The following is a 24,808-nucleotide window of genomic DNA, read 5'->3' on the forward strand; positions in this document are numbered from 1 at the left end:
AATCAAGTCCCAGAAATAACTGGAGGAACACTCACGTTAATTTCCTTGTAGCGATTCGCACCACTTCAAATCCCTTATTGGTAAACGGAAATTTGGCAGAAATTTAAGAAAGGCTTCGCCCACCGAGTCACACAACCCCCCCCCCCAAAGCAAAATATAGCTTACATTTGTGTGCTTGAGGAAGAATGACAGGCGATATGGAAAATTTCGAGAGATGCTGCTCTCCCTTTATTAGGTGGATTCATTGGGGAAGGCTGCTCCCCTTAGGCAACCATTTGAGAGAAGAGGATATTCCCCATCCACCCTAAATGAAGCCCAGCACCTTATCTGTAGTGTTGAAATATTGTGTTCTGGGGAAGTTCTCGGAATGAGTGCCTAAAACGGTCCCTGCTTGGAAAATTACGATCAAAAACAGGTATGGGCAACCTTTGGCCTTCCCTGTGTTGCTGAATTACAACCTTCACCAAACACAGCAAGCTGGTCCGATGGCCAGGGATGGTGGAAGTTGAGTACTATCTGGAGGGCCAAAGGTTCCCCCACACCTGTTCTAAAATACATTGCACACAAGGAAAAGGGAGTGAGAAGAGATATTTACCTTTTTGACTGCACTTGGCCGTGCCACATTTACTCGCGCTTTGTAACTTCTAGGCTTGGCTATTGTAGGGTGCTGTGTGTAGAGCTGCCCTTAAGGACAGCTCTGAAGCATCATTTGGTCTAGAAGGCAGCTTTTTAAGGGTGGGAAAAATGCATTCCCATATAGCCTGTTTGCATTTGTTGCACTGACTATCGCTATGGCTTGAGGCCCAGTCTAGATGCTATCTGTATCAAAGTAAAAATATCGCTCTTTCAGTAGCTCCATGTAATACTTTCATTTTTTATTCCCCCCCCCATTTTTTTATTGGTTTTCCAGATTTATAACAAACAAATAGAAAAAAGATCAACAAACAAACAAACAAACAAACATTTATCCTAATTGTAATAGTTCCACTTTTGTTAACATTGTTGGGTGACTTCCTCGAATCCCCCTGGCTGAGCTTCCATATAAATCATTGTAGCAGTTTTCCAAAACTATTTTCACTAAAATTTACTTGGTCAATTAATATCTTTCTTTCTCCATGTGATGCTGTACTTGCAGTTGGTTTGATGCTTGTCTTTTTGTTGTCAACAACTCTCTGGTCCTAAACCTTTTCCTGTGAAAGTCTGTCACTTTCTCCATGCTAATGATTCTTCTACATAGCTTGCTTCACTGTTAACTGCGCAATACTGTAGAGTATACAGTTTACAAAACCAGATTGGCCATATATTTTGGGTGGGCGGTTTTTTTGTTATCTGATCAGGCATAAGGGCAGTGAGATTTGCCCCCCCCCCCCTGAAGTTGAAGAAGCCTGGTAGCTGTAGGATAGAGTTAGTTTTGGTAATATGGGAAAGTTTAACTTAATATTTCCTGTTTTCTTCCTTCCTTACGCACTAAATCGTTTCCTCGGGGCAACAACATGGGGGTAGGAGAAGGGAGTGGTGGGTAGAGAAATTGGCTTTCACTGAATGGACATTTTCAGACTATCCTAGGGTAATTGTTGCAAATACAGTTATGTGCGGTCATCAGGGTTTTTGTTGTTTTTGTTCCAATGTGTATCATTTTACATCAACATTTTGGGGCTGTGGTCACATTTGGAATTTTGAATGAGTATCATGGGTACCAATCTATGGCTTTTAAACTGGTGGGGTTTTGTTTTTATTTGTTACTATGTTATTTTTTTGTTTTTTGTTTTTATGTTGTAAACTAACGTTTGCTCATCAGATAAAGGGTGCCAAATAATAGTAATTATTATTATTTGTCAGTGGCGTAGTGTAGGGGGGTCTACTGGGGAGATTGACCAGGTTGCAAACATTTTTGGGGTGCGTCTCTGCAGCTGCCACCCCGACTGGAGGCCCTCCCTATCCCCCCCCCCGCCCACCTTACCTAAGCAGCATGCTGAGCAGGAGCTGTAGTGAGAATGGGCCCTTGCATCCCTCAGCTGTGTGGTATCCCCACCAGCGGAGGAGGTGTGTAGACAGGAGTCTTGCGGCAGCAGCAGCTCATCCCCAGCACAAAGAAGCGTGCATGCATGTCCCACCACTGCTGCACAGCTCCCTCTGCAAGCAGCAGTGTGCAGTATGGAGGCACCAGTTAGGGGGCACAATGCTAGTCTTGCCGTTGGCACTGGCAACCCACGCCACACCACTGCAATTTGACGAGGCAATGGAGCAAGGGATGATGTAATCTGTTCTTTTTGCTTGCTGCTTGATCACATTTCCCAGAATTTACTTTTACCCTTGTGCTAACTTAAAGTTCAACCAGGTTTTGAAACATGTTTCCAGTTCTCAGGTGCATGGCAGCTTGCAGAATATATCATCACTGCAAAAGAGGCACTTTCACAATTTATGCATATAATACAATTTGCTTCCTTCCCATAGGTGGATGTTGTCTTCATTTGGGAAAATCTCCATGTCAGGTTGGATTAGCATTCATAGGGCATTAGGGTAGATAGTTCACATAGCATAGCTAAGAGTCTGACTTTCAAGAAATCTAAACACACATCCTTTTGGGAAGTTACTTTACTCATGGTAGATTTTAATCTCCAGAAAACGTCAGTGCAATGCATCAAGGATAGCCCTGTCATACACTGACCTTTGTTATTGTGGGTGTGCCTTTCATTGATTACATTAACACTCCTGATCCCACCCTGTAAAATTATTCTTGCTATGATTGGTTAGGTCAGTCTTTATATAACCTTCAAGTATTTTATTGGGAGCGTGAATATTTTAGAAGCTGTGGAACTTCTGAGGCAGGAACTCTAGCCCAGAGTCCAAGAGTTCAGTGTCCTATTCAGTGTCCTGTGTACCTGAAGCCTTGCACCATCTAAAATATAACCAGAACAATCTGAGGCAGTCTTCATCAACCCAAGAAGATGTCTGATGGGACGTAAGTACATTGTGTGCAATCTATATGCTTTGATTAGGATGGTGGTTAAATAAAATAACAAAGTGTGCCAGTTGCTTGACTTCATTCATGTTGATTAAGCAAGCTTTATTACAGGAGAAGTTCACAGAAATAAGATGGGAAGGGTAATTAACCTGATGTATTAAGGAATAAAAAGGCAGCAATTTGGCTTTTCTTTTTTCCTGATGATAATTTTTATTAATTTTCAATTACAATCCAATAATAGCCTCATTTGCAACAATACCAAATTATAATACAATTACTAATACCAATCATTCAAGTACTGCATTATATAATTTAGGTGGCCCCCCACATGCTAGATTTGATGGTTTGATGGTTTTCTTTATTTCTGCGTTCCAAAATCTTCCTAATTTCAATTAAATTCCGGTTAAAATAATCCCTTATACAACAACTGCAGTATTAATAACGTCTATTCGTGTTGACACATTAAATGATTTATAGAACTACAAGTGAGGCACTCAAACTATATCCTTGTTTTTCCTGTGTGTGGCAATTATTCTGTTCGTGGTGTTTCTTCCTGTCCTTGTGAAATGTTATGTCTATCTTTCCCCCATTGTTGCTGTTCTCCATCATGCCAGGCGTGGAGCTGATACAGTCATACCTCAGGTTGAATGCGCTTCGGGTTGAGCGTGTTTGAATTGCACTCCACGGCAACCCGGAAGTAAAGGAGCGCGTTACTTCCAGGTTTCGCCGCTTGCGCATGCGCAGATGCTCAAAATGATGTCACGTGCATGCGCAGAAGCAGCGAAAAGCGACACGCGTGTGCGCAGATGTGCTGTTGCTAGTTACATTTGCTTCTAGATGCGAACGGGGCTCCGGAACGGATCCCATTTGTATCTAGAAGTACCATTGTATCCCATTGTTTTTCAGAAAAGTCTCCATTGCTCTGTTCCATGCTTTGTCGTTTTGCAGCTTTAACAACAGCTGTAAAAATCACTATGTCCCAATAAATAACCTGTTTTCACCATTTTTCCTCTCAGCCTGGGAAGAAGAGTGGTCTGTCAAACTGCAGATGACTCAGTAATGAACCTTATCAGTTCCTTGGCAAGTTCACAGATTCCTTTCATCCTTCCATCCAACTGAAGATAAATGAGCAATTATACTTCCAATTAAATTAAATTCCAAGTCCTTTTAGTGTTATTCAGTTCACTCCGTAGATAATAAAGGATGGGGAAGAGTCAGTTCTAAGTTTCCATTGTAAACCTTTTGCAAAATAGAGCTTCCCTCCCCTTTTCCTTTTTTTACAAACACAGTTTATATTCCATATCTATAATCCAGTTTCACCCCTCCTCATTTGTACATATATAATTTGAACTAACATTCAAGGGAGGGTTGTCGAATCATAAACGTAGAGAAGAAAACTTTATATCAAGAAGCTGTAGGCTCCCCTCCCCCCGTCTTTTGCACCAAATGAAGTTTTCTCTCAAGTTCAAACCTTAACAACCTTTTTGCTGGTTCTGTTCCGTGGTTTATGATCTCATTTCTTCTAGCATGCACCTGTACTTTAGTCCGCAATTTCTTGATACAAAAAGGTGTGAAAAAATAGAATGGAACTTTTTGATTGTGATTAGGAACAGAAATGAAAATTGGTGTAAAAAGCTTTTGTTGGATTTCTGGCAAAACAACCTGCAAAAACTAACTTGTAAGCCTTAGGTAATGGTCTTTCATTGGAAAGATAAACAAGACAGGTGTGGCCTCTGATTCTCAACCCCCCCAATGTACTGACGGTTTAGTTATAATAAATTTGCAATAAAAGAGGAACGAGATGAAAATAACTATGATGTTACGTGAAGCTTAGCAAACACTATTTGATGACAGAAGGGGATAAGCAGAAGATGGGTTAAAAAATTAATTTAAGTAAAGCAGAGTCTACAGTACATAAATAGTAAATCTTTTTGGAATTGAATCAGTAGTCCTTATTATTTGTCAATTATTGATTTCAAAAACAGATTAATTAGTGGAGGCCAATGAAAGACTTATTAGAAAATTGCACCTAAATTTTCTAACATGAAATAGTCTACTAGGACAGTCCTGTGCATGCTTACTCAGAAGTAAGGACCACTGTTTCACTGGGGCTTTTCTCCAGGAAATGTGTGCAAGAGATTGCAGCAAGGAAACCCCCAAAGCGGTAATGTGAAAGACAGACACGTTAAAATTCATCATTTTCAAGTTTGAAAAGATATTGTGAAGTAGCTAAGAGAAGAAGGGGGAAAATGTTGAGGAGAAGACTTGGGTAAATGAACAGAAGTGGGGAGATTGGAAATTAAAGCTGTGATCCTATGCCAAATTATCTGAAAATAAGTCCTGTTGATCAGTCTGGGACTTTTGTATAGGATTGCATTCCTAAAAATACTATACTAAGGGAATCGGATATAAAAGAAACTCATAAAGCATCCCTGTTAACCTCTTTATGTTCTGAACAAATGGCTTTAACAACTGGGACAAAAATATGGTTGTAGAGAATGGGAAGTGTTTCCATAATGAGCTAGTTAGAAAAAGCAAAGGATCTATGGGTGATATATGAATATGCCATACTCAGAGTAGACTCACTGAAATCAGTGGACAAATTAGTCATGAATAGACCCACTAAAATCAATAGACATGTCAGTCCCTCACTTCTGGCTGGAAGGACCACAGAATGGGGTTCAGAATAATTTCCCGTGATAGGATAACAAACCAATAGTTTGCCTGCATGTTTTAAACTCCCCACCCCCTCTGTGTTCTTTGGCAGATGTCTGCGCAGAAGAAAAGGAGCACATGAAATAGAACCCCAAACTGATCTTACTCGCTGGCGATTCAGCTCTGTGGAAGGGCGGCAGAAATGGTACTACGTGGCAGACAGTGAAGAATGTGCCCGTGAACAGAATGCACTCGAGGCTTACACGTTAGGGCTGGACACTGTAAGTGGCTTAATGATAACAGATGGTACAACACGGAAAGGCTACAAAAGGAGCACAGGGCATGAGGACTGCTGGCTTGGCCCTGCCTAGCAGCAGTTTCTCAAGGGCTGGGTCATTTTTCTTTTGGCTTCTCATCTTCTGACACGTCAGTTAGGAGCACAGTAAGCTTGGTTATTGCAATCATAGAATTGTGGAAGGGATCATGAGGGTCATCTCCTCCAACCGCCTGCCACTTGGTGCTGTACAACTGCAACTTGATAATGTCAGGGTTGAATATGAAACCCTACTTGAAAAAAGACAAGCCTCCAAGATGAATATGACAATCTGCAGGAAATACTGAAATACATAACGTGGCTATCACTTTCTACAAGGCGGCTTCTTCATGCTTGTTGCCTATAATGATGACTGAATTCATCTGCAAGTAGTTTGCGGCCTCAGTATTTGGTTCTTAGCCTTGGAAAGGGAGTTGGACTACATGATCTTCTGGTCCCTCGTATTCTATAGTTCTCTGATGTGAGAGCTCTGTGGTGTTCTCCTAGAGAACAGCCACTCTCTTGCTCTCAGTGATCAATCTCCAATATACTGTGCCTGATACTCATTTCCATGATGCATGGATGATGCATCTGCATGAGGCATTTTGATGTGCGTGAAAATACTGAGTCACATCAATCCAATATGAGGTTTGTTTGGATAAAGACCTCTGACTGACGGCTGGATTTCTAAACAGTTGTGATATCCCATATTGTGAGATGTTGGCAAGTGTAGATTTCACTTGAGATGTGTTTGTAAAACATAGTTTTGGAACCGTCTCAGGGCTGAACCATCCAATACATTGAATGACTTTTTGTATTTAACTGACTGTTGTTTTAAACTGAAACAAGTTCATGAGGGCCCAATCCAGATAGGGATTGGGGTGGGTGGGAAAGAGAGAGTTATCCCTTTCCCAGCCTGCCCATGTCTCCAGGCAAATACAAATAACAGCTGGCGATGGGCATTTCATTGAGACTGCTGCTAGGAGGGGAAGTGTTAAATGACACCTCCCCATCTGCCATGGTCCCATTCCTGACTACCCTTCCCTGCTATATTTATTTCTAAGTGACCAAATAGTTGCATGAAATGTAGCAGGACATTTAACACAATGCATACTTTGTCTTGTAGATAGTATATTTAGTTTTTGTGCATTTCTCTTACTTTTCCTATTTTGTTTTACAGAGCAAGTTCTTTCCAGATTTGCCCAAAGCTAGCACCGCCCAGGAAGCAGTCCAGAAAGCGATTAAATTCTTCTCTGGCCTGCAAGCAGAAGATGGCCATTGGGCCATGGAGTGCTCTGGTGTTCTCTCTCTTGCACCAGGTACATGGACACTAGCGGATTTACCACATATACATTAACTGGCTAAGGAGGACCTCCCTGTATATTTTCTATAAATTTGTTTATCTTCTTTTACCAGACAGACACAAATAGGTTGACATTTGGAGAAACCTCTTAATCTGAGGCCTTCTTTTAAGAGCTATTATGCTGTGTGTGAATCTTTCTCGCTCGAGACACTTTCCCACTCTTTGAAAACTTCTTTGATCTCAGTGTCATGAATGTCTTCTTCCATGTATGAGAGGCTAAACCTTGAACCCTTTTAATTCAGAAGGGAGTTTTTGTAACTAAGATATATATCCCTGTTATCTTCCATCACTGCATAATTATTTCTGCTGACAGGAGTCTCAGGGGTCAACACTTAGTCTTCCATTACCTTCCCTGGAAGTCCAATTCATCAGATGTGTATGTTCTTCAAGCCAGATTGCCTTGGGTCACCTGCCTGGGAAATTCTTCATTCTCAGAATTGCCTATAGTTAAATTTATATATATTTTTAAATCCCTCTATTTAAGAAAACTAAGTCTAGCCTCTCTCACAAAGCAGAATACTTATTCAGCATATTCTAAACAGGGGGATAATCCATTGAATCCATTGTGCAGGATACCGTCCATCGGTGGCATCATACAGTTAGCTGTATGGGGATGTGGTAGACCAGATGATTTAATTTTTTTTCTTCCCCTTACAGTTAATCTTAATTATGTTTTTTAACTGTCTTTACTGAAAATTTTAATATTTCCTGTAAACCACTTAGGGGGATTATGCCACTGAAGTGGTATATAAATAGTTAAATAATTAAATTTGATTTGCATGCAGATCAAGATGAGAGAGAAATTTGATTCAGTTTGCAGTTAAAGGTCTTATTAGCACTTTCAGAAACAGTTTGAGAACTGAAACACAGGCATTCTTTGAAGTTCGCTCTTCACTGATTTTTGTAGTGCCTATTCCCAGCCAAGTAGTGTGTACAATGGTGTATACTAGAGTAAAAACATAAATCTTGTTATGTTTGACCTTTTTCTTCTGTTTCAAAATGGTAAAAACAAACAAACAATGGGGTACAAAAGCATAAGTTACGGTTCGATATCCAAACAGGCGGTTTATTGGCAAATCATACCAAAGTTAAGATTGTCAAGTACTACACATCTTCTTCTTCTTCTTCTTCTTCTTCTTTTTTAACCAAACAGCTATTTTGATGTCATGTTATGCTGCCAAGATCTCACTACCAGAAGAGGCCGAGAGAGAGCTCCTGCGCTACATCCTCTCAAAACAGCTTCCAGATGGTGGATGGGGCCTGTAAGTAGTCCAAGGAGGGTGTGAGCTTCTCTAGAGTGGCCTAGGGAGAGATGTTCTAATTCTGCATATCTTTGTCTTGGGCTGGTCCATGATGCAATTCCCCCGTGAAGGCTTCTTTAAATCACTTCTGCATTCTGCTGTCTTTTGACTGTGAGCCTTTTATTTGCAATACTCACCATGTGGACTGGGCAGCAGGGTAGATGACCAGAATGCAAGCTGGTCTCAGCATATACTGAAGTTGCCCAGCTGTGGCAGAGAAAGATAGAATTGTGGCATGAGTAGTGAAGATAGGCAATAATAAAGAAGATATGCTATCTGACATTGCTATTGCCTTTGAAAAGCACCATCTATAGGAAGTATTACTACTGATAAATGGTGTGGTGAGGCCAGGTTGCCTCCATCCAAATGTATCCTGTCAAACCAATGGCAAACCACAAAATGGATCGGAGTTTGACTGAGCTTTGAATCTGAATTCTTAGTAGCATGGTATCCACTTTATTTAGCTGGAATGGAATTTCAACTGGTACTCAGGTTTATGAGCTGCTTTCAAGCCCATGCTGCCTCATGAAAGGAAAGATTTCAAAGCACCAAATGCCCTTCATTAAGGCATTACTTTTTTAAAAAGGTAATAGAAAACAAAAGAAGGTATTCTGTGGTGTCCTGGCTAATGGTTAGCTGACTGGGTATGGGTGAGGCAAATTCTCAGAAAAGCTTTTGAAGAATGGAAACTAAACAATTCAAAGAGATTTCTAGACCTCTGGACTCACTGGTCCACTTTCTAATGGCTCTTTGATTTCTCTTTTCATGTAGCCACCTTAAAGAACAGTCAACAGTATTTGGCACAACCTTTAGCTACATAGCTATGCGAATCCTTGGACTTGGGCCTGACCATCCAGATGTAGTGCGGGCTCGGATAAATCTCCACAAGAAAGGTAAGGCAGAAATCTCCGCCAGGGCTGGATCAGTCCATTTTGCTGGAGTGTCGTGCCCAGGCAAAGCTGGGGGCCCTGATGTAGTTATTCGGGAGCATCTTCCTATTCTGTCTCCCCGCCTTTCCTCCCTTCTTTTTTTGGTCATTTTAGAAATCACCATAGATCATAGAAATTGTGTCTATGTCCCAAATAGAAGATGCTGGTCATATCTTCCCTCCCATTTTCTCCTCTCTAAAATTTATATTGGGAACTCTTGGGATGGGGGACATGGACCTGCCCTTTTATGCCACTCCATAATGCACAATATACAGTGATAAAATTTTATTTTACTGTATTCTTAGAAATACAAAGAATGAGGTGAATTATAACCTCCCTTTTGCAGTAGCGTTTTGCGGTGAGCCCCCCTCTTAACTACTGCTTAATCTTTTTGGTTTTATGAAGAAAACTCTCTGGTACTTGGAGACTTAGGAAAGTTAAACAGGGAAAGGTTTTTATTTTAAAGAAATAAGGTGGTAAATGCATAGCTTCTTTTCAGTTATTTCACTTCAGTTCCTAAAACTTAAATGAGTAGATGTTACAGCTTTGGTCTTAATACCTGGGGTCTTAAATAAGGTGGTGCTTGCTGTTAGTTTCCCAACTTTGTGTAAATCACACTCCTGAGGCTCTAATAGGATTACAGGTGATCACCCTCCAACTGGTTTGGGAATCTGCTTTTTCTCTAGAAGTTCTGTCACCTACTTTCTGAACTGGGACCCCAAGTAGAGTGTCCCCTCATAACTCTACTTAACCTGTCCCCAATTCAGCTTCCCAGTTTTTCTCTTGTCTGTACACTCCTAAAAAGACACTAATTAATGTCTTTCAAACTAAACTCAGCAGACTTCCATCTCTGGTTACAGATATTTTCCTCAGAGTGGAGCTATACACCTGTCCAGCTGAACTCCATGAACGCCGACTTTCAACTCTTCTCTCCCCAACTGTCTCTACGGCTTTCTCTTTTTCCTCCCAAAGTGCGGACTCCATACACACACACACCCCTGCCCAGCTAGTTGTATCCACAGCCACTCAGAAGGAGGCTACAGCTCAGCTCTGGTGGAATTCCAAGGCACTTCATCACTAAACTCTGGTCTAGCTGAGCTTTCTGTCACACATTCACATAAGGTTTAAAGGAACTAGGAGGTGAGGTGGTTCCTTCTGCATGGATACAGTCTGAGAAATACATAGCATATGTTTTCAGGATGATCAGGGCATTCACCCTGTCTCTGGGTAGCTTGTGCAGTTATAGGAAAAATGAGGAGGGAACTCTTTGGGTTCAGCCAGTTCAGAAACACTGCAGTGACTGGGCCACTAAGCCCACTTCTCTTTCTCCCCCTCATGTGATGAGGACATAAAACCTGCATAGAGGTAGTGTTGGGTGGTATTAAATCTGGACACCACAGCAGTTCTTATACTCATGTCTCCTCCTGATATGGGTAAGAAGAAATCTGAAAAACCACATGCCATATGGCTCTCTCTAAATAATAAGAACAATCCTAGAAAAAAGAAAGCTAGGATTAAATGTCTTTGTCGTGTTCCTGTACGAAAGAGAGTCTTTCTAAGTACACATTTCCCTTTTTATAGTTTTGCAAAGTATCTTCACAGCAAGGCAATAATCATATCTAGGTTCTCATTGTAAATTTATTTGGCTTTGTCCCCTTCAGTCTACAGAAGCAAAGATGTTGATAATTCTCTTTCCAGGTGGCGCTCTTGGAATCCCTAACTTGGGCAAAGTTTGGCTGGCCATTATGAATTTGTACAGCTGGGAGGGAATGAATTCACCATTTCCCGAGTTGTGGTATGTGTCCGAAAGTTTACTGATCCCCACCCCATGCCACCAATCATGAAATCCCCCCCCCCAAATGTCTACAGTGTTACACAGTAGACAAATTCTTTATTAAATAACAGTGACTTGGAAATTGAAATTAATCCATATTAATATTCACCACTCTCAGAGGTCCAAAGAGGCCTGGGCTAGTTCCAGTTTTTGAGGCCCCTAGCCATAAAAAAATAAAGATAAGAATGACAACTCTGGAAAACAAAATAAGACACCAACAATATAGTGGGGGATTATTGCTTTGTTTGTTATTATGTTACCGGGTTTTGTGTTTTTATACTTTAAATTGCCCTGTGATCCTTGGATGAAGGGCAATATAACCTGCTTTTAGTGTTACCACTACACCCAGGATTCCTGACATTGTCTTCCATGAACCTGTTTCTTCCTTCTTTCTGAAATAGGCTGTTTCCTACATGGCTGCCGGGACATCCCTCAACATACTGGTGTCACGCTCGCCATATCACCCTCGCGATGAGCTACTGCTATGCCACTCGCCTGACTGTAGAAGAAGATGAATTGATCCAGAGTCTAAGACAGGCAAGGCAACATTCTCCAAACATCCCACCATCCTTGGTCAAAGTGGGACCCTCATACTCCCTTGGATTTGCCCTTGGGGATTGCTTGCTTGTATCTGATAGGGAGAAGGCTAAACTGGATGTCTTATTTTCCATTTAAGGCAGAAGCCGAGCTCAGAGCCCTGGTGTTTCAAAATGCCATGGGAATATTTATTTTGGAGAGAGGCGGTGGCATGGAAGCATGCCACTTGACCATCCCTATTCCATAGGGGAGGGCAACTTTGGGAGGGTAGAATTTGGAGTGGAGATGGTGCCCAGGGCATCACCCTCCCAAATTACATAAGTCTCCATTCATGCTTTTATTTTAATTTATTTAAATGGTTCTGTGCTTCCTGTGCCACAGAGTATTCATAAACTCTTTGCCTCTTCTCGTAAAAACTGGTGAACAACATCAATATTGCCTCCTACATCACAGTAATACCACAATCTCCCTTTTTGATGCTTCTCTCTCTTTCTTTCTTTCTTTCTTTCTTTCTTTCTTTCTTTCTTTCTTTCTTTCTTTTTCCTCCCCTTTCTTTTGGTGTGGTAAAAGGAGCATTCTTCTCCCCTCTTCTGTACTACCAGAAAAACAAAGCAATGAAGAACTGTTGAACCATTAATCTCCTATGGAGTACCCTCCTCTTTCTCCTCTAATGTTTTATTTATTTATTAATAATTATTTATTATAACATACTTTTTTTCATTTGAGTACCAAAATGGTGATGACGTAGACTATAGCTCATGAAAGCTGATGCCATAACACAGGGAGGGGAAAATGCTAAAATGAATTTGCTGGGGTTTTTTTAAAGATCCGAAATGACATTTGTCAAGTACACCAGCATCCTGCAGCTTCTTTACTATGAAAGTCATTTCACTTCATGGTTTCCTTCTAGGAGATTTATGTGGAGGACTTCTCCACCATTGATTGGCCAGCCCAGAGGAACAATATTTACGAAGCCGATTTGCATTCTGCACACAGCTGGATGCTGGATGCCGCTTTTGGTGAGTGATTTTGGAATTGGCAAGTCTTATTCCAGGAGTTCAGGTCTTCAACGTAGGTTTCCTAAGGTTTAGTTCACACAGAGAAAGAGACTTCTGTTGGTATAGGCAAACACTTTTCATCAGAGGATATCCATGGAAACACAACATTTTCCAAGTTTCATATTATCACATGTAGCAAGCAAATACTGTATTTTTCACTCTATAAGATGCACCAGACCACAAGACGCACCTTGCTTTTGGAGGAAAGCAGTGAAAGCAGCGATCCCTCTTGCTGTTCCGGCTTCTGGAATAGCTGCGCAGCCTGCATTCACTCCATAAGACGCACACACATTTCCCCTTACTTTTTAGGAGGGAAAAAGTGAGTCTTATAGAGCAAAAAATACGGTACTTAGCCAATTACAAGGACTAGGGATATTGAATCACACCGTGAAGACAGTGTGTGGGATCTCTCACACGATCTGAATTGAGATTTCTACCCCACCCATTACTTTTACAGTGTGAATTGGCCATTGTTGATCAGTTAAGGAAGAACAAGATATGTAACTACTTGATGCAGGGGTGCCAACAGGATCATCTGGGTCCAATGCATTGTACCTTGATTGGGCTCTCTGACTCACTTGCCAAAGAGAACACAGATCTGAATAAAATGTGTGTGTGTTGTGTAACATACAAATTTGTGTCCTCTTTTTCGGGATAAGGTGGAAGGCCCACAAATGAAGAAAGACACGTTTTGCTTCTTTACATTCTCATAGTTTGGGAGCCCTACTGATCCCAATGAGAGCTAGTAGGAGGGACCCAGCAGCAGTTTTATGGTGCTTAATGACCCCCCCCCATTTGCTTCAGTGAACCTTAAAACTATCAAACTGTTTCATTCCATTTCTCTAGATGTAACCTTGCCCAAGCCAAAGGAGAAAATCTGGCAGGGATTGTGATTTTGGCTCTTCAATTTTGGGGGTGGGGGTGGGTCCAGGGTGGAGGTTTGTTGGAAAAGACCAAATGACCCCAAACAAGTGGTGCCCACCTGTGATAAACCCCTTCACTCACACCCATGTTCTTTTGCAAATCCCCCCCCCCAAAAAAATCATATTTGAAATTAGGGGCTGAAATCCTGCCTCTGTTTTGAGCCAAAATATATTTCAGAAGCAAGTGCCATTGAATTCAATGGTGCCCTCTTCCAGGTAATTGCATGGAGGATTGCAGCCCCAAACACATGAGGAAGATAGAACTGCATTAACATGATTGCGATGTTCATAGTGACTCTCTTATTCCTTCTGCAGCTACTTTCAATTTGTATGAGAGATACCATTTCACCAGTTTCAGAAAGCAAGCTATTGCAGAAATGTATGAGCAAATCAAGGCTGATGACATATTCTCGAACGCCACCAATTCTAGCCCGGTAGGTCCTTTGTGAAGAAATAATTGTACTGGGAACAAATTCCTTTGGATGACAGCATATACTCATTCTCCTGAGGAAGCTTTGCCTCAAAAACCAAACAGAGAGCTATGTTTGTGGCGATCTTGTTCTGCCCACTTGAGTTTCTGTGCTTGGCTGGTGAGATGCAGACACTTAGTCCTGTGGCAGATGAGAGTGCTAAGCATGGAGATATTGCAGAGGGGAATTCCTAACTGGAATGATATTCTCTTTTGTCCTGCAGACTTGTAAAGCATTTCATGTGCTAATAAGCAGGTACGCTGATGGAGCCGATTCTCCAGCTTTTCAAGAACATATCTCCAGGATCTATGACTACCTTTGGTAAGCCTGGCATATTTATTCAAACCCATCTTTGTAGAATCCCGAACATGGTCTTGCATAAGTGTGCTTTTGCAGACCTGGATCTTTCCTCAACCCAAGGTCAATTGCACTAGGAAACATAAATGGTGTGGACACCTGTGAAAGCCGTAGTATGTGCACACATGAGCACAGATGCTCAGATGGCAGCTTCATTACTAGGAGTTCCGGGGGGGGGAGGTGTGCGGTGGGGGGGGGGGACGACGACCAGAAACGGCATGCACACTCTGTAAAGACATCTCTGACCCTGATATGAACAACACTGTGCAAATGCAGCTTGCAGTGCAGTAGGAAAAAATCACCTTGTTGTGTTTTAAGCTGCATATGTGAACATATCCTTATTTGCAGCATAGGTGGAACTCAGAAGGGTGTCATGCACACCTGCGTCCCACTCATTGTGTTGTCTGGAAGAGATTTCAGGGAGATTTTGGTTTTTGGCTATTCTTAAAGCCTATTCTAGAATTGTCAAGCCTTGGTCTCCTGTTATGCAATGAAGTTAGAGAACTACATGGACTTGCGTCTGCTATAATCTCTGCTTCTTATATCTCTGCAGGATTGGACAAGATGGTATGCTAATAAAGGTACAGTGGTGTGAACCAATATGTTGGGAATTGCTATGGCCAGCAATTTGCATTGCTTTGGTGACTCTCAAGCTGAGTTGTCTTCTGCCTGCCTGATATCAAAATATCAGGAGATCCAGTCTTGGATCTCCTGCATATAGTGTAGCTTCACCCCAGGATTAGGCTAGGAGGCAAGATGTAACATAACACAAGGTCATGTAGCACCTTTTAAAAATGCTGAACCAGATATTATCTAATATGCTGAAAATCCAAAGACTTGTGTTGCTTAACTGAGTTTCAGTTCAGCAGAGAAGTTCAGATTTTTGCAAGTCATAGCTGCAGAACAAAGGGAAAAGTTCTTGAACCCAGGGAAATTGAGCAGTACAATAAAAAACAGGCAAGTAAACATGTGGAGGAGCCCTTTAATTGCTGATTTATTCTTAGTGTTCTTGCTTTCTTTTTAAATAGTGCACTGGAACATACATTTTAAAATAGAAAATAAAAATGTGAAAAAAACCAGTTGTTTAAGATCTCCCACAATTACCACACAGTTCTGACCACATGAAATTCAGGACCCCCCCCCCATTTTCCCATCTTCCACTCAGTTAAGCAAGAGGCCTTATCACCATTCCATGAGACATTCCAGCCCTTAAGGAGAGTGCAGAGCAAGGCCAGTGGGGGAGGGTGTAGGCTGGGAAGTGGACATGACTGGGGAAGCATCCAAAGGGCTGGTTAGAGAGGACTGCCTTTAGATCCCAGGCCATTGGTTCTCCACCCCAGATCTAATGGTCAAAACTGTTCTTCCTTTTTTTATATCAGGTCATGGGATCACAGACCTGGGATACATCATTTGCCATTCAAGGCTTCTTGGAGGTATCATTTTATATTGTCAAATCTTCTGCTTTTGTTCTTTCCACAATAATTTCCATTTACATATATATTTTAGATGAATGAACTGGCATGTAGAGAGTGTGTGTTCATTATTTAACCAAAGCACACGCATTACGAGATCCGAACACCTCATATGCCTGTCATGGTTAACCAAGAAAGGCATGTTCTCCAGGTGATTCTTAGGACATGAGGTCCAGAAATCCACACACTGAGTATTCCTTTTGTAACACTGAAGTTATCCCTGAAGAAATTGCATTTATTTTTGTGTCTCTCCGAAGTGATGCTTTTGTGTAAGCGTCTGAGATTTTCTCTGTGACTTTCCTGGGTCAGAATCCTTAAGCATAACTTCTGTCTTTTTCTAGGCTGGGGTTCAGAACAATCCTGACTATGCATCCTGTCTGAAAAAAGCCTATGAATTCTTGAAAGCCTCTCAGGTAAAGCACTGATCTTGGAATAACATACACAGGGACTCAATACTGCTTTCAGCTGTCTCAGCAAAAGACTCAGGAGGGAAACACTTGTCTCTTTTTGCAAAGTAACATGAGCCCCTTTCATGTGTTACTCATCACGAGAAGGAGCTATTAGGTTATCAAAGGCAACGGGCCTACTTGACCTAGATGTTGAAGGGCAGCTTCCAAGGTTGTATGGTTTCCCCCAGCCCTGCCTCTGATATCCGTGCATTTAGACATGGATGCCTGCATAGGCAAAGCTTAATGTGTGGGTGTTGTGGTCATGAAATGTTGAGCCTGAGTGTGGTCCAGCTGCCTCTTGGTCGCATGAGATTCATTCAGCTGAATAATGTGTCATGGCGGGACTATAGAATAATAGGTTTTTAATCTGAAGCCCATGTGATCCTTGACTGTAATGTCAATTCGGTTCTATAGTGTGGCTTCAGTCCTGTGTAAAACCTTCTTTATCCATTGCAATTTACCTCAACCGACACTGTGGCTTGTACACAGTATGAATCCTATTCACAGCAAACCCATTCAGGTTAATAAACATGACCAATTTGAGTTCATAAATTTCATTGAGTCTGCTTTGAGTAGCACTGGCACTGAACACAACCCTATGTGCTGCCACTGTATCAGGCTGTAGCCATATTCTGTCTTCTAAATTGCAGACCATATTTCTGACTGAGTTAATTTATTTTCTATTATTTGTTAATTATTGCATAGCCCATGTTCTTCTCCAAGGAGCTTAAGGTGGCATACATGGTTTTCTTCCTCCTTACTGAATCCACACAACAACACTGTGAGGAATTTTAGGCTGAGAGGAAGCAGGGATTGGCATCCTGGTCTCTCAGGTCCAACACTCAAACTGTTATGCCACACTGGCTTTCTCTGGTTATAAATATATTCTGATTGTCTTTTATTAATATGCTGCTAATCTGTTTTTCAGATTGTAGATAACCCACCTAACTACCAGAGATATTATCGCCAGATGAACAAGGTAAATCCAGAATTGTGTCCTGTCTGTGTGACACATAGCCAGCAAAAAAAAGAGTATTTAAGTTAAGTGTTAATTCTGAGAACCTAAGGAGCCTGCTGGTTTAGGCCAGGGCCCATCTAGTCTAGTATCCTGAAGAAGAAATATGGATCATCCCTGGTTGGGATCTTTTTGGGAGGAGATGCCTCTACACTGACTGCTGCCCAAGGAGTCCTAATGTATTTTCTTCAATATCCAGGGTGGATTCCCCTTCAGCAATCGAGAGAACGACTGGATAGTCAGTGACTGCACTGCTGAGGCCATGAGGACATTGATGCTGCTGGAGGAAAAATGCCCCTTCATAGAAGATCATGTGGCACCTCAGCGCCTCTTTGATGCTGTCAATGTGGTGAGAAGGGGGAAAGCCCAGAAGAGAAAATGGGAAGCGGGCAGGAGGAAGCTATTGTGGGAAGACTGAAGTCATCTAGCATTCAGTAATAGTGCTGAGGAGAATATTGGTTTTGTGGGACCGTAGAGAATTGGTGGAAGTGTCCCTATGGCAGCATTGTATCCCCTGTGAAGGATGATCAGTCTTGAAGTTTGAGTTCCTTAAGCTCAGGTAAAGGGTTGTAAGGTAGCAGGACTGAGAGCAATCTCCCCCAGTAAGCTGGATCAAAAGGAGCAATGACACTTTCTAGTGTTTGCTAGGAGAACAGAATCTCCCCATCCACTGAGTTCTCCATTGGGCTAATATGGTGAGAGAGGGCCAACTGGCACAACTACATATGTACGGAGAACCACTCTCCATTTGTTTAACTCCACTTGAAATAAAAAGATTGGTTTTTCAAGGTGTGATTTTACACACCCCTATAATATTTGGGACTTTTTAGTTTAGGAAAAAATCAAGTGAAGTAGGGATACAGGAGTGGCTGGTGGGGCTGGGCAGGAGCTACCAGCCATGTGCCTCTGCAGGTAGGACAAAGCACACCATGCCCATCCTTAAACCCTTTGCCTTGCTCCTTCCCCAATCGCACTTGTACTTTTTTTTGCAGATGCTGAACATGAGAAATTCTGATGGTGGTTTTTCATCTTATGAAACCAGGCGTGGGAGTTGGCTACTGGAGATAATGAACTCCTCAGAGATATATGGTAAGAACACAGCCTTGGTATCAGAACAACTTAAATGGGAATCTTATGTGAATTTCTGGTCATCTTCACAAGAAAAGTCTGTTTCATAGTTTTGGGGATAGATGCCAAGTCATGCAGTCACAGCTTTGTATGTGTGGGAGCTTTGGGAAGGCAGTGCAAGGGTTCTGGCAGCATCCCAGAGCCTTTGCGCCACGTTTCCCAAAGGTGGGGGAAGCACTTGCTGGGCTTTGTGAAGGAGACATGAGGGCTCATGCAGTGCCATTGACAGTGGCTGCCAATGAGTCTATGGACCCAGTTCAACATAATTGGTTTTCAACTACACCACATGGGTCTTGCTTATTTTAGAAGCCACCTCTCCCAGGATGACCCTACCACCTCACAGCCTTCAGGGAGGGGACACATTACTTTGAGGGTATTCTGTTATGGACTGCATGCCAGCAGTGGGTGTGGCCAGAGCCAACTCTTCCTCCTTTTGCCACACCCTTTGCACGCCCGTTTTGCTGATTGGCTTTTGGTGGGTGAAGAGCTGGCATTTGACCTGTTGCTTTTATAAACTCCCCCCCCCCCCCGCTGTTTAAACTGCTAGGTTTTTGCTCCCTTTTAAAGGATATAAATCTGTAAGCCATCTTGAAAGGTAACATTATTGACTTTCTGTTTTTCAGCTGACTGTATGGTCGACCACACCTATATAGAATGTACTTCATCAGTTATGCAGGGATTGAAACATTTTAGGAAAAGATTCCCAAATCATCGGGAAGATGAAATCAGGTAAATGTATGAGGGGAAATCCCTAGAAGCTGGGAATGATGTTATTTTTACGTTATAATACACATATTCTATATTCTAAAAAACTGTTTAAGGGTACTCTCATTTCCTTACTCATATTGAAATACTGCCCCTCAATGAGGACAAACTTAGATTCACAAAGTGTTTAGGGGTATGCGTACCCCTGCGTCCTCCCCAGAAAAAAGCACTGGGAAAATGTATATGTTACATAGCATGCATGTTGTCTCCAACATGGAAGTGATACTTTTGTGAGATGTTCATCTCATGTACAGCTGCTGGTGGTGGTTTAAATATCCTTAAAGACTGATGAGGAACACTCTTGATCTTAATCAGCCATCACCTGGTAGGCTGGGAGGACCTACTACTGGGTCACAGCCTGCTCTAAGGTGGGTCACAATAGCAACACTAACGTCGTGAAAACATTAAGAAGTGGGCCACTAAATGCATGTTTGGGGTGGGTCCAAGTTACGAAAAAGTCGAAGGCTACTTCAGGCGGCTGAATGCCATTGTTACAAGGGACTTGGGTTAATTATTGTCTGTTTAGCTTGAAATGTAAGAAGACTCCTTTGTTTTTCTTCTCAGTGATACTCTAAATAAGGCTTTGCAGTACTGTTGTAATATGCAGAAAGCTGATGGCTCCTGGTTAGGGTGAGTGGCTTACAAATATTCCACACTAAACTTGACTGTGGTACTGGTTGGTGTAGTTTCTGAATGCATACATAGCATTCTGAAAGTAGGACTTGAAGAGGTTGTTGATGGGCTGTGGAAACCTTCACCTTTCGAATGACTTTCCTGCACAACAGTTTGGCAGACTGCTGCCTTGTGTGGAATGTGACACACCTAGTGGAACTCTTGCCTTTAGTAGCATCCCTAGGCTGCCTGTTACCTCCGAGAAGGAGGCCTCCAGAGCTTCGTCTGAGTCATCTGCATTTGCAGTCTGCACTTTGTGCTTTCAGTATTCTGCAAATATGAAACATTTCTGCGATGAAGGGTAAAACACATGCACAGAATGGGATTTCTCACTTCCCACTGTAGAGGGTTGTGCTGCAGCCTAACTCTGTGCATGGAAAAGAAAACACAGGAGCATCCAGCCTCTTTTTAGAGGTAATGGGATCCTAAACTGATGTGTAAAATGGGCAATTTCAGAATATGACACCTAAGAGGGCAGTTGTGAATCTTGTTCACCACAAACAACTGATTGCTAGCATGTCTAAGGAGTGATTAGAGACCTGCAGCCTAAAATGTAGTACCAATATCCAGGTGTCAGCAGCTTGCTCCACCCTCAGTAAATCTATGTCTGTTCTGAGGCAGGATTTTGTGACCGTTCAACTGAGCAGTCTTTTAACAATGTAGTTGCATAAGGTAGTTGCACAAACCTTCACATTGTCATTAGGCTTAGAGAGAAAACATACTGTACTGTTGGTAACACCATGTACTGATCCCATGCTGACCCCTACATGATTCATCAGGAGTATTCACACCATGAGATCTACAGCCACTAAGTAAAATAACTGGTTATATAAATTAGATCTACTTAGATCAATAGCAAGCAAGGAAAAACGCACAACTAGTTATAGCAACAAGAGATTCTGGCTTTGACCAGGAATTCCACTGCAGGTTTATGATGAATGAACTTGGCGCCATCCCTCCTTTCACTACTTTGAAGAGAGTCCTGTCTGTAGACGATAAAACTTTGAAAAACTGCCACCAAGAAGAAACCTTCTCCTCATCTAGTTGTTCACTGTTTGGTGCAGCTAATGGAGGGATATGAAAGTTGTGGAAGAAATGCAGAAAAAAAGCATAGCTGAGATAGCTCAGATGATAGAACATGGGACTAGAAGGATTCTTGCATTTCAGGGGTTGGACTAGATGACCCTCATGGTCCCATCCAACTCTATGGTTCTATGAAACAAACAGTGAATGGAAGGGCATACTCAAAGGGTGTAGTCTGTCATTTGTCTCAGTATCTTTCATTCAGCGGCTGATGGGTTTTTCTTCCCTGACAGGCGATGGGGCGTATGCTTCACATATGGCACCTGGTTTGGACTAGAGGCATTTGCTTGTATGGGATACATCTACCGTGGTGGGTGAGTAAGCAGCCTTTCGGGCAGAAGATTAGTATGAATGTTGCTCTGCTGGGAGCCCTTGATGGAGCTTAGCTTCAGGGGGGTGAAGTGGAGAGACCGTCAGGTTCCTCCACCCAAAATATCAAATGCAGGGGAGTCATGTGCATATAATATTGATGCTTTGGATGCAGGCAAGGCCAACAGTGGAACAAAACCCAATGAGGCATCTCATGGGCTATTTTTTCTCTTTCCCCTCTCATATTTTCTAGGGAGGCATGCAAGGAAGTGACCAAAGCCTGTGAATTCTTAGTCTCCAAGCAAATGGAAGACGGTGGCTGGGGAGAGGAATTTGAATCCTACAGGTTCCGCAAATATATTCAGCACACCGTATCCCAGATCCACCAAACCTCCTGGGCTCTGTTGGGGCTGATGGCTGTTAGGTAAGCACAGAAGCTGGCAATTACCTACCTTTGCAAAGGCTTCTGTCTGCTTTTGCCCAAGTGGTTTCTGCAGCAGCTAGACAAACCAATTAAGGCGTGCTAAAGGAACATGCTTCTAAGTTCATGGGGCTTTGGCAAGAGGGGGTTGATCTGCCCCAAGTCCATTTCCTCCAAAGGCTTTTTCACAAAGAAAACATTATCCATACACTATGAGTGCATTGCATCACTTGCATAAATTTGTTCTGGGCCTGTTGGCTGAAGCAGGCTAGCCATGGGAGATGGAGCTACCAGCACCCAAAAGCAGTGAGCTGTGCACCTTTAAAGCACATGACTTTCCCTAGAGAAAGGGAAAGGGGGGACCCATTGAGTTTCTGTGAGCCCATGAGGGTTTCTTTCTTTTAAAAAGAAAATGTAGTCATATAAGCTCCCCAGAAGAAAATGTTAGGCTTTCCCTGCTGATAACAGAACTAATGACCAGTATTTTTGTGGCTTTGCAGATATCCTGATGTTCGGGTTCTGGAAAGAGGAATACAAGTTTTGATTGACAGACAGACATTGATTGGCGAGTGGCCTCAGGTGTGTTACAACTTTTAATTTCTTTTCTTAATCAAGTATCCTCATAGCAATATAATTTCAAGGTTCACAGAAACAGTATATTTCAACCAGCTATGAAATGGATCAAGTCCTCCAAATATACATAAAATGAATGAATGAACGCAGAGCATTTTCCAACAAGTACTGAGAGTGGGAGTGGCTAAGTTGTTGCCTTCCAGCCTACATAGGCAATAGACAGGGATGATGGGAGTTGCAATTCAGCAATATTTGGAGGACCAAAAGTTTTCCACCCCTCACTTACTAAATGAGGCAGATCAGAATGTACACTCATTGGCATTGTTGCTGTTATAAAGATACTTCTCATAGACGGCTGCAATGTATTGTGGACACACATGGACACTTGTGTGGCATTGGCAGCTGAGATCTTACAAGTGCTGCCCATGTTCTCCCTCTATTGGACACTCTGATGTTCCCATGGGAAGTATTCTGTTGCCTTAGGCACCCAAGTGATTCATGCACCTGTCTTGTTACTGCTGTGGCATCAAAATGTGCCATCAGGATTGAGTTTGTGTGGTATCAGAGCACAGGACACAGCTGGCCCTACTGTTACATGTGGCAGGTCAGAGGGGTGCCCTTAAAAAGCCATAGACTGCCAGTTAATTATTTTATTTTTTAATCATGGAGCCATTTGGATATTCTGCCTGAGATGCCACAATATATTTAGTCACCTTTCCTACATTTTAATTGGCTGTTCCAGAGTCTTGTTTGCCAGCCAAAAGCTCAGTGATACTGTATGTGACAGTTGCTCTTAAAAGAGGTTGCAGTGATCATACAACTGGGTTCTCAAATGGAATTTAGTCACCATGAAGTCAGGACAGAAGACTGCATGTCGGTTGTTCAGGAATTTCTCTCTTGCCTCTCCTCAGGGTGACATTGCTACAGCGTTCTACAAATCTGGTACTCTGCATTACAATGCCTACCGAATCATCTTCCCTATCTTTGCACTTGCCCGCTTCACCCGGCTATATCCCAGCAGCCCTGTCGCTAAAAGACTCCTGAAGAATGGATCTGTGCATTCAGCGCAGAGTCAGAATGGAGGGTGCTGAGCAGAGGTGCAGTGTCATTCCTGAGAGCTTGGGTTTCATCCTTCTCAACATCACCCAGTGCTTTTCTCTCTTGGCTGATATTCCCCTTGTAGCACGATTGCACTTTGAAATGCACAAACATGCCCAAAAGAAAGTGGACAAAGAGGCACGTTAGCTTAATTTCCTGGTAGCAATTTGCACCACTTCAAATCCCTCATTGGCAACAGAAATTTAGAAAAGACTTTGCCCACTGAGTGATTCATAACCACGATCCACATTCCTACACAAAGCAAAATACAGCTTAAATTTGTGTTCTTGAGGAGGAATAACAGAGGGTGTGGAAAATTCAAGATATGTCGCTCTCCCTTTAATAGGTGGATTCAGTGGGGATACCGTTAGGCAACATTTTGAAGGTACAGGATATTCCCCACCCTCCACTGTGAATGAAGCCCAGCATCTCTGGGTTGTTTGTGGGGCCTGCCTGGTGTTCCTTCATTTCCCCCCCCCCACCCAAAAAAATATTGTCCAGCCCACCACACGGTCTGAGGGATGGTGGACCGGCCCACAGCTGAAAAAGGTTGCTGACCCCTGTGCTAAGTATTTGGCCCCCTTATTGAAGGAGGGGATTTATCACACTGACTCTTCCAGGGGGTCTTTTCTGCTGAATAATTGTAGTGGAGAATGTGGCAAGATTTTTGAGTGATGCCATGAAATGACGTTACCATAGGTCCTAAGAGCCATTTTTGTACCTCATGATGTCTAGACAGTTTTATGCTAAAGTATCTCCTACTATGTTTTGTTCTCTGTGTTGTGTTCTGATCCATGTATACAATGCACTTTTTCTATGCCAATAAAGGAGATTGATTGTTTGCATCAAAATCCAAAAAAAGTGTACATGTGCACAGGGGGAATAGTGATTCAGAAATCTGAAATCAAGTATTTCATAGCAAGAGATAATCAATTCCTAGTAGGTTTTCCTAGTAGGTTCATGGATGCACAGCGCAGGATCTCAGCATGAGACAGTGATGTTCAAACAGGGAGACAGCCCTGTAGATCTTTGAATAAGATTAATTCCTCAAAAAAGTAATGTTTAGACTGCATTGACAGCACTGAGCAAACGGGATCCCTAACAGTGATTAATAGTGG

General features: G+C 42.3%; 1 protein-coding gene across 1 annotated transcript; it reads left to right on the plus strand.

The window, feature by feature from the left end:
- Window positions 1–24,169, plus strand: LOC309344385 (lanosterol synthase-like). Its single transcript, XM_081866727.1, has 22 exons — window positions 1–2,962; window positions 5,733–5,901; window positions 7,114–7,252; window positions 8,450–8,558; window positions 9,369–9,490; window positions 11,225–11,321; window positions 11,762–11,897; window positions 12,808–12,916; window positions 14,194–14,312; window positions 14,572–14,669; window positions 15,259–15,286; window positions 16,085–16,138; window positions 16,519–16,590; window positions 17,555–17,605; window positions 17,841–17,990; window positions 18,634–18,730; window positions 19,393–19,498; window positions 20,099–20,164; window positions 21,523–21,603; window positions 21,852–22,022; window positions 22,520–22,598; window positions 23,504–24,169. The coding sequence occupies exons 1-22, from the start codon at window positions 2,949–2,951 to the stop codon at window positions 23,681–23,683; spliced, it is 2,247 nt and encodes a 748-aa protein (XP_081722853.1). The 5' UTR covers window positions 1–2,948; the 3' UTR covers window positions 23,684–24,169.
- The last annotated feature ends 639 nt before the right edge of the window (window positions 24,170–24,808 follow it).

The sequence above is a fragment of the Podarcis erhardii genome, assembly GCF_964252035.2.
Source record: "Podarcis erhardii genome assembly, chromosome: 6".
NCBI lineage: Eukaryota > Metazoa > Chordata > Lepidosauria > Squamata > Lacertidae > Podarcis > Podarcis erhardii.

Excerpts from the sequence above, each read along its gene's own strand:
- LOC309344385 (XM_081866727.1), top strand. Across the intron at positions 7,253-8,449 it reads TGTTCTCTCTCTTGCACCAG|CTATTTTGATGTCATGTTAT; the intron begins GTACATGGACAC and ends TTAACCAAACAG. Across the intron at positions 22,023-22,519 it reads TTGGGGCTGATGGCTGTTAG|ATATCCTGATGTTCGGGTTC; the intron begins GTAAGCACAGAA and ends GTGGCTTTGCAG.